Source organism: Malus domestica, chromosome 16 (genome assembly GCF_042453785.1).
Source record: "Malus domestica chromosome 16, GDT2T_hap1".
Lineage (NCBI taxonomy): Eukaryota > Viridiplantae > Streptophyta > Magnoliopsida > Rosales > Rosaceae > Malus > Malus domestica.
The window spans coordinates 28,339,015-28,350,110 of NC_091676.1; the positions used below are offsets into that span (position 1 = coordinate 28,339,015).

At 36.1% G+C, this 11,096-nt stretch overlaps 1 protein-coding gene across 1 annotated transcript; it reads right to left on the bottom strand.

Moving 5' to 3' along the window:
- Positions 1 to 2,059: 2,059 nt before the first annotated feature.
- On the bottom strand, positions 2,060 to 9,027 carry LOC139192714 (VIN3-like protein 2). The gene is made up of 5 exons (XM_070815259.1): positions 8,770 to 9,027; positions 8,538 to 8,622; positions 6,681 to 7,356; positions 3,864 to 4,183; positions 2,060 to 3,486 (listed from the first exon to the last, which is right to left on the bottom strand). The coding sequence occupies exons 2-5, from the start codon at positions 8,557 to 8,559 to the stop codon at positions 2,291 to 2,293; spliced, it is 2,214 nt and encodes a 737-aa protein (XP_070671360.1). The 5' UTR covers positions 8,560 to 8,622; positions 8,770 to 9,027; the 3' UTR covers positions 2,060 to 2,290.
- Between the last annotated feature and the right edge of the window lie 2,069 nt (positions 9,028 to 11,096).

Genomic DNA, 11,096 nt, shown 5'->3' on the forward strand with positions numbered 1-11,096 from the left:
CGAACCTGCACGTAAAAGCCACTCACCGACCAGAGGCCGGACCCGCCTTCACAAGCCGCCCAACCCATGGCCACATGCGAGCCCATGCACAGGCACATGAACAGCAGAACCCTAACGGAAACCAAGAATATTCTGTTAAACAGTTAACGGCATTATCTGACGCCGTTAGAATATTCCGTCAAGTTTGACAAAATATTATTCGTCTTCTTCGGTGAGCTTCGTTGTCCGCTGCCGTTGTCGCCCTCGTCTAGTTCGTCGGAAACTGGGAATTTCTCGTCGGTTTTTGGAAAAACTTCAAACCATAATATCTTGCTAATTTCTCAACCATTTTTCATGAAATTTATATGGAAATGAAGCTCTTGAGAAGTAGAACAAGTCTATACCTTTTGGAAGTCCAAAAAGGGAAGGGAAATGGCCTGAAAAAAGCCTTGCAAGTCTTGGCCTAAAACTCACCTTCTAGAACTTGCTTGTTTCGATGTTGTTTCCGCTTCCAAACTAGACTAGGGACTCCAGGAAGTTGAGTAGAAGCTTCCCCATGTCCTAAAGTCTTGTAACTTGGCTGGGATCACGACGATACCAACTCGACCGACTCAGAGCTTCTAAGTTACTCCACGTTGACCACTCAAAAGTCAACCATTCGAGAATCGGTAGGTATGGTTGTGTTCGTGAGTTCGAGAGGAACACGATGGTGCTAATTGAAGGTTCGATCTACGAGTTTTGGTACGTGTTCTTGGTGGTCACTGAGAAGAGAGAGTTACGGTGATGGAGAGAGAAAGAGATGAGAAAGAGAGAGAGAAAGAGTGACTAACAACTTCTGATTAGTGGAAAAGTGAGGGAAGTTGTCTGGTTGGGTGAGAGAATTGAGGGGAGTGTTTGATTGGTTGTGAGGAATTTGAGGGCACGGGTCCAATTTAAAAAAGAACAAGGGTTAAGATTTTCAAATTTGCACAGTAGAAAGGAAATCAGAAAATCCATCCAAAACAGTGTTTCTAACATTGATAAATTAACACGCACTAGTGTACAATTCTACCTGACATACACCTACTTTAACATAACTTTTTCATTACGAATCCGATTCAGGTCTAACTCACGCTTACGCGATCGTAACAAGAAGTACTAATAAATTACGATAGCGGAAAAATAATTTAAAGCTGCATAACCACATCCACGTCACTTCACCAACAAGGGCATAAAGGTCAATTTACACACTCGGGAAGAAATTACATAGAAAATTTGGGACGGGTCGTCACATTTCAACTTTTTTGTATAGCAGTGCATGATTAGTTAAGAATACCACCATCATAGTGTCTTCATTTGCAAGTCATTCCAGTGGCCTAGGAGATAAGACAAACTTCTGTCTGATCATTAGGTCATTCAATAAGATGATGCCAGATCGTCAGTTAATTATCACGTAAACTTTCACTTAGAAAATATATAAAACAACTATAGAATCGAATTATCAATAATATAAATTACATGTCCTCAATAAATAACCTTTCGATATGCTTGTCAGCACCTATTTCTCCCACCTGATGGCAAAACTCATGCACGGTCGCCGAAGAACGATAGAATCATAGATGGCGAACTAGCAGTACTGTTGTAGCGTGCTTCATATGCACTCATTAGGGCCACATTACTTAAATCTCACATCGGAGAAATACAACGAAGGAAATGAGCTTTCACTACTATAATAACTCCACAAAAACATAAAAAAACAATTCCCCAAAGTCTTCAATTAGGATAAAAGTTCCAGCGAAGACATCGGAGTATTCAACCTGTAACAGTTGCCACCACTTTAAGGTGACCTCTTCAAGGGAATGAGTGTTTGACCACTTCAAAGCAGGCCAACAAGTACACAAGCCAAGGACATTTGATTTGGGTACCATCTCACGTGGTTAGGCAATGACCAAAGCTTTTCTCCAAAAAGACCCTAAAATAATGGAAAAATAATAATTTCTTGAATGCTGCTTAAACAGCGCATAAATTAGTAACACCACATGACAATATTACAATCAAACAAAAAAAATTCTCCAAAAATAAAAAACCCCGCACATCGATCTCCTTTGGCATTCTTTTTCATGTTTGCTTGTTGGATTTTATAGAAAGTAGAAACAACATATCAGTTTACAAGAATGAATGAAGCCAAACCTACATTGTGATAGGAAGAATTCTAGCAATTTTTACATCATAAGAATGGCAAATGAGGAATGGTACTAGAATTAATGATACGACATAAATAACAAATGCTAGGAGGAGAGGAGATCCACAACTATTTATGCTTGCAAATAACTTAATGCCAAAGCTTCATGCAGAACCCGTTTGGCACGACAGATGATTTCTTACTAGAAATACTCTCTGAGAAGGTGTCGACAAGTTGCCCTGCAAGCGATGCAGGATCTCCTATAAAGGTATCTACAAACACTTTCACAATTCTTACCTCCTGAGGTGTAGCTCTCAAACTATACCAGGTAAGAAATTTCTGCCGGAAGTTCTGCTCAAGATGTCCCTCGCACTCTAACCATCTGATAATCTTCACGTAATACTCAAAATCCCTATCTGAGATGTTTGCCACACACTCCTCATCTTTCCTTTCAGCACTTCTCTTCTTCGATGTGCTGCCATCTTGGGGTTCCTCTCCTTTCCCACTTCCATTTTTTAAATCCTTGCTACTGGAATTTGATCGTACATTCCTTCCCAGCCCATCTGTAAGTATGTCGATTTTGCAAGGAGTGATGGGTAAGCCAGCCTCTGAGCTACCACCAAATGGGACACATTCCATTCCAGTTCGAGCAGGGGAATTTGAACCGTTATCAGTGCTGATTTCTTCAACAATATGGCCATCTGGTGATTGCTTGTGCTCAAGTTCTATGACATCAGATTTGGATATGGAGCCAATCATCCCATTGATGTGCTCCTCGTCCAGCAACGAAATTTTATCTGCTGCTGTAGGTCCTCTGTCCATGCTGTTGCCGTTGACAGCATCATTGGATAAATCAGCAGAGACAGTATTATCAGTGTCCTGGCAAAAACTAATATAGTTGTCTGCTCGGTTATCAGCTTGATCGCCATATGGAGTTATATTATTAGTTTCATCTTCCACTGAAGAAGGATTAGAAAGGCTGCTATAGTTGGTAGCTGGGCTCTGACTTCTCTGTGTTACTGAACAATTAGGGACTTCATCTCCACCAGTACTTGTGGAAAACCGAACTTCACACATGCCCAAATGTCTTGAATCATTGAACGAAGTCACTTTGAAACAGTACTCTGTAGCTGGAGTCAGTCCAGTGACAACAAATCTCGTCTTTGGTGCAAACAACAGTGTTGCAGTCGGTTCTGTTGGATAATTCATAACATCAGCCTTACAGTGCCATAATTTGTAACCAACTAAAATTTCTGAGGGAGGATATTCGGAACTCAAAACCACTGTGAGCGATGTAGCATGGACATTCTCAAATCTAACCATGTCCGGAGCAATAAAACTTGGATCTGAAATGTTTAAAAATGTACAACAGAAAACATCCATTAAAATTCCTTCTCTCTGGATAAACCAGTAATCAAGATAAAATGCATTCCCTCCATTCTCCAATAACCTCATGGAATTTCTGTGATTCGATTAGGAAGTGGCGAGGACCGAAACAAAAATACCAGAAACTCAGAATCAAATGAATGAAGAGATCATATGAAACTAAGTACTTACCACACCTACATCATTGTTATTTAAATTATTGCCAGAAAATATGTGGAATGCAAGTAAATTCAATGATTGTGGAGGCATGAAAATTGCAGACATTTACAGAGTTATCGAATGCATGCAAATCCAGTGATTAGGGATAGGGTGTGACAGTTACTGACAAATAGATCACCTTGTACATTAGGCTTGGCCAATGGAGGAAATGTTGCCTTCTGAAGCACCAAATCCAGTGACTCCACAGCAAATGCACAAAGTTTCTGAATCTCTGGTCCAGAAGAAAGCCTGTTAACAATACCCCGACCCATCTTTAATGGTAAGCCAGTTAGCGGACCCACTTCACCTTGAAGCTTCATCATAGCTTCATCCACAATCTCATGAAGTTTTTGATACTTTGCAGTCCCCTTGAGGAGCTTATGACTCAAGGAAATACGATAGCACAGTATGTCTACCCGCCTGGTATCCTTTGCTATTACTAGCTGTTTTCGCCAGGATCTAAATACATGTAAGAACATAGGCCTATCAGATTGCTATATATGAGGAAAAAGTAACATCTAAGGAAACCAGTACAAAAAATTAGTATTAATTATGTGCTTTAAGAATTTCATCATAATCATTCACTCAGAAATGAACTAAGAACCATTTAATTGTGTTAAAAGAACATGAAATAAATGTATTAGTCAACCATTCATGATGTCTTCAAGTGCCTCACTTGTCAACAAACAATCACAAGCTACTCTCACTTTATTTATCATAGAGAGAGATAGAGCTTTTGGCAAAAAGAAACAGTATCAACTTTACACATGACTGATTAAGACAGAAGTCCTAATTTTCAGACAATAGAAATAACACATGAACACCTGCATGTTCGCGTGATATATATATATATATATATATATATATATATATCTCGATCTCGAAAGGCAAGCATGTAAATATGTATATATATATACATATTTACATGTTTGCCTTTCACGAGAGAGAGAGAGAGAGATATATATGGGGATTAGTTCCTTTAAAGGTTTCCTATATATATATATATATATATGTATGTACGTATGTACGTATGTACGTATATATATATATATATATATGTATGTACGTATATACATGTATGTACATATATACATGTATGTATCTACCATATCGCTTTAGCAGCAAAGACCCCCAAACCACATTTTCAAAAGCACTAAACATTCTCTTTTTTATATTACAATCAAGATCTGCAAGTTACCATGTCATGAAACCAGAATTGTAGCAGTTTCAAGTGAAAGTTATTGACCCAACAAATAGGGTAGTGCCACCACACTACCCACTCCATATCTGTGCTCACCGCTCACAGAATCTAAGGACAAGTCAACATAAGTGATGTAGGACAGTAGAAATAGATAGGAATATAGAAGAGATCTGGACTCACTTCGGCCAAAGGTGTACTGGAATCACACCAATAGAGAAATTAGAGAAATTCCGGCATCATACTGGCCTTCAGCTTCACCCTGAAGGTGCCTTGGAATCACTCAAAGGTTGCTGTGCTTCACACACAAGCCGGAAACCCAGAATTTTTTTCACTAACAATCTTATTTTTAAAAGCTTACAAAGTAGCCATTTTATAGGCTAGTTGGTACATGAATCTGGAACGATCCACATAAATATAAATAGAAATTCTAAAGACTAATTTATGACACCTAATAATAATATAGCAACATAGAGAGACTCAAACACAAAGAACTTGCATACTAAGCTGCATTTATTACAAAGGAAAGTAGAAAGACTCTAATTTATTGATAAACTGCCATTTAGTCGCACTTTATCCCCTAAAACTGATTTTGTCTCACTTTGCCCTATGAAACTATCATTTTTGTCTCATTTCGTCTCAATTCACCCCATTTTCGTCCATTTAGTCAAATAGATGTTAAATTAAAGAGTAGTATGGACATTTTATTTTTGATACAACTCTTTGCCTCCAACTTGCATGCTAAAACAATCCCAATTCCATTTTCGATAACTCTGATTCAAATCCTTGTCTGTCTCTCTTGCGGATTGGTGTGGAGCTGTAGCTGCAGGCGTTGGCAAAAGAAAATAATGGTTTGTGTTTCAATAGCAAGTAATGGGTTGTGTTTCAAAACCTAATTCAAACCACTCATTGAAGCCAACGGCTGCAACTACAGCCCTGCATAACTACATCCCTGCATCAATCTCAAGAGAGACAGCAACAGGGGTTTAAATTAGAGTCATCGAAAATGAGTTTGGGATTGTTTTAGTAGGAAAATTAGAGGCAAAACATTGTGTCAAAAATAAAATGTGCCTACGATCCTTTAATTTAACATTTATTTGACAGAATGGACGAAAATAGGGTTAACTGAGACTAAATGAGGAAAAAATGACAGTTTCGGTGAGAAGTGAGACAAAACCAGTTTCAGGGGTAAAGTGAGACTAAAGGCAAGTTTCAGGGGGCAAGTCAGTTGATAAGCCTTTATTAAATTTTCACTTGGCTCCTCCATCAGTAACTCGTCAACTCGATCATTCTTAGGTGTTAGGAAAGTTTCACAAAAGAAATGGATAATCCTTGATATTAAATTGAGGTAATGCAGAAAGCTTATGTTTAAGGCGTCAGGATTATGATTTGCAACACATTGATCTAAGATAGGCGGGGATTTTTAGAACAGTGGACACAATAATGAAACAAAATATTTCATTCCAAGTGTGAATGATCTTGTAAATTATGTTACACTCATAGAAACACTATAGCGAAAATAAGGCCAATGTACAATATAAGTAACTGGTATTCCCAAGATACTGCAATGAAATAAAATTCATCACCAATAAGTAACTTAAAATGTTGCAAAATTTTAATTTTTTTAGTGGAAGACTTGGGACAAACTTTGAATAGAAATATGAAATTCATCACAACTAGGAGCAGTTGTCTATAAAGATCCAAAAAATTATAAAAGAAAAATGGTATAAAAAATAGTTAATAGGTAGGAAAATTTACCCGAGCAGATCATTCACTTTGCCACAAGATATACAGTAAAAGCTCCCATCCAGTCCTCTATGTCCTTTCTCTTTTCCAATACCAGAACTTTCACGTTTTAAAGCACACTCAAGGTGGCATGACATGCCACATGAATTACCCTCAAATGGCAGCTCTGAGCTGCAAACCAACCAAAGGCTCGGGTCCTTGTTGTCATCAAACTTGTGACAAATGCAACATGAACATCTCTTGCAAAATGCATCTTCTCGATTTACGGTAGCTCTGCAAGCTGAGTTTTTGCAGAATGTAGTATTGGCTAGGTCACTCCCACTACTATTGTTATAATTACTATTCTCCGGAACATGTAGTCTAGATGGATTCTCAGTTTTCCTTTGCCTTTTAGTAGTTTTTTGGCCAGTGGCATTAGATGACTGTGGTTTAAGGTCTGTTACATCCTCACTTCCCCCTTGTTTCTTTTCAGACACAACTTTCAGAAGGTGTTCTATTATTTTCAATTTTGTCAAGCCAGTATATTTCCTTTCTTTCCCCATTTCTGCACATAGGATCTGTAAAATGTCCTGACGGCTCCATGACTGTAACACTTCAGAGGCACCGTCTGACCACTTTGATACTTCATAGACAAACTCTCTCTTTTTATCCATACTTAACTTGCTGTTGTTTCGATCAAGTCCAAGTCCTAAAGCCAAGGAGAAAGGAACATATATCAGTATATAGAAAGTAGAATCGTTGAACAGAAGAAAGCAAAACCATAGATCTCTGAAAATTCCTAAGAGAAAGGGAAAGATATTGAAAGGGAAATAATGAGAAAGCTAATCAAAATTCCTTAGTTACATCTTATCTCAATTAGGACCATCTATTTGAATCCATAATCCATACGATTAACATATCAGTTCTCAACAATGAGGAACAAGAAACATGATATTATTTGATCAGTAGCAAAAATCCTTAATCCACTAGCATGCACCCATATAAAACTGTTTACTAATCTCCATTGCCTGCCATTTCAGAGATCCATTAAGAATCACAGTTCAGATTTTGATTTATGCCATGGACTGAGCTCAGTAGTAAGCTGTAACATATTACCGGCAATACCAAAATCATTAAAGAAAAAGGGTTTACTTTCATTTACAAAGACAGCTCAACTACACCAAATAGAATAAGAATAGGATGGAACAGGCACGCATAATTGTGTACGATACATCAAGCCCACATGAATCCTTAAACTAAACACAATATTTAGTTGACTTTGGAATGCCCCTGGCTCTGCATTTTCTTAAGAGCTTTCACATGAGTTATTTGATAAGGTAGCATACCCCAATAGAAAAGAGATACCAGCTCACTTCTCCTCTAAGAAATAATATTAAGCAGCGAATAAGATGCCGCTGCATTATATCATCAGATTAAATGCAGCTGAACTCAGAAATCTACCCTTGACAATTTAACTCTCAAATGCTGAATATCATCAGTAAGAAGATGATCTAAAATCAAACATCAATCTGGAAACAATAAGCACTAAACAAAAGTCAATCATACATAACAAATATAACAGACGCAATTACCCGTCGATAATTATCCATAGATACCATACCCTTCAAAACCCAGAAGCTCAAATCACAAACAAAAAGAACACCAAATTCCCAAATAATTTTTCAAATTTTTCGACATAACAAAAACCCACAAATTTCCTGCAATCTGAGTATAACATGCATATTCCAAACTCAGCAAAGGATTCAACTTTGATCCCCCAATCAACAAAAATATCAAATCCAAACATTCACAGAACATGATGAATCAAAACCCAGAAATAATTTGAGCATAAAAAGCAAAAATGTAGAGTAAAAATAACAAAAAGGGTACCGTGAGAAGAATCCGCGGCCATAGCTATTGAAGAAGAAGCAGTGCACCCTCCACATTCCCTCCAAAGAGCCCAACTTTTGCGAAGCTGCAAATCAGAAGAAAAAGTAATTAGGACACACCACATATGAACAAAAAATAGTAAAAGTAAAGAAAAACAAATAAACAAAACCCAAAAGGGAAAGAAAGGAAGGAGATGGTGAAGAGAGAGAATGAGAGGGAATAGAATAACTACCCACAAAAGACGCTTGCAATTCTGCTGCACAGCACAGCCTACGAATCCATCACTTCTCTCTCCCTCTCTAATGTTTCTTTCAGGACCCGAAGATGCAGTGGAAGGAGATTCTAGGAGGACTCATCTTCTGCTGCTGCTGCTGCCTCCTCCTCTTCTTAGAGAGATAAAGTTTAGTGAGAGAGAATGGAGAAAAAAGAGTACCAAATAAATTTATGAGAGAGAGAGAGTAGTAGTGAGGCTACGGCCTTGAATTGAGACAAGGGCAACAGCGGCGGCATGTCATCATCTTTTATCACATGTAACAAAGTCTAAAATATCGATGATATCGGAAATATCGGTAGTTCAAAAATACGGAAATTTCGATGGAAATATCGGGATATTTTCGATATCGATAAAAATTGAATAAAAACCACGGAAATTGTAAGAAAAACTTGGAAATTTTTATTGAAACTTTGCATGATGTTTATTTAGTCAATTATCTATTAGTTTATCACAAAAAATTAGAAGGAAATACATTGCATGATAGATTTAACTGATTTAAGTTGATTATATAGCGAGCTGGCAAACATTGTGAGTGTAGAAAATATATAGTAATTAATTAAAGAAGTTTAAACACACCATAATCATTTATATATAATGAATTAATACAATATTTTACACTTTATACATTGCATGGTAAGATACATGAGTAACTTAGTATCACATAGAGTTCCTATCAAGGTCTAAAATATCGATGATATCGGAAATATCGGTAGTCCAAAAACACGGAAATTTCGATGGAAATATCGGGATAATATCGATATTTTAGACCTTGCCTCTAACTCACTTAGGGCTGGCAATTCCTGACACGATTCAATACCCGACACGACACGACACGAAATTAACAGGTGTTCGGGTCGACACGATAACAAATCGGGTCGTTATCGGGTAACTCGATAAGCACCTGTTAAGATAACGGCTTGGTTCGGATATACACATAGGTAACACGATACACGATAAGCAGAATATTAATTTAATAATTTTATAACCCTAAAAAAATACTATAATTATATATATATATATATTAAATTAACTATAATAATTATAATAATTATATACACTATAATAATTATACCCCCAAAATATTAACTATAATAATTATATATATAATTTTAAATTAAATTTTATACACCAAAAAACTATGATAATTATACGTACATAATAAACAGATTTAAATCTACTTAATAAATATATATATATATATACCATTGAACTTGATGGGATACGAATTATACGAAACTAATTTCAACGATTCAACCGTCAAACTTGTTTGTATATGCTTCGAGATTGCATCATTAAAAAATCGCAAAAAATAAACATTCAGAGATCAAGTAACCGAACAAAACTTTTCAACGGTAATAAAACGAAAAATCACAACTTAACTGTTATTTTAACTCCGATTTTTATGATTTTTTACAGCTACACTCCTTGGCCCTATATGAATACAATGAATGAATTCGATCTTCAATTTAAAATATTTACACTAGTGGATATCTTATGTTATACTTAATGAAAGTATGAATAAACTCTTTACTGTTAGTGAATCTATTGTTTTGATAGGATACGCATTCTACGAAACTAGTTTCAACGATCTAACTGTCAAACATGTTTGTAAATACTTCGAGATCGCATACGCCAAAAATTGCAAAAAACAAACATTTAGAGATTAAGTAACCGAACAAAACTTTTCGACGGTTATAAAACGAAAAATCAAGATTTAACGGTTATTTTAACTTCGATTTTGATGATTTTTTATAGCTATACTCCTTGACCCTAAATGAATACAATGAATGAATTCGATCTTCAATTTAAAATATTTACACTAGTGAATCTTATGTTATACTTAATGAAAGTATGAATAAACTCTTAAATGTTAGTGAATCTATTGTTTTTATGGGATAAGCATTCTACAAAACTAGTTTCAACGATCCAACCATCAAACATGTTTGTATATACTTCGAGATCGCATACACCAAAAATTGCAAAAAACAAACATTCAAATATCAAGTAACGGGACAAAACTTTTCGACGGTTATAAAAAGAAAAATCACAATTTAACGATTATTTTAACTCTGATTTTGACGATTCTTTACAGCTACACTCATTGACCCTATATGAATACAATGAATGAATTCTATCTTCAATTTAAAATATTTACACTAGTGGATATCTTATGTTATACTTAATGAAAGTATGAATAAACTCTTAAGTGTTAGTGAATCTATTGTTTTGATGGGATATGCATTCTACGAAACTAGTTTCGACGATCCAACCGTCAAACATGTTTG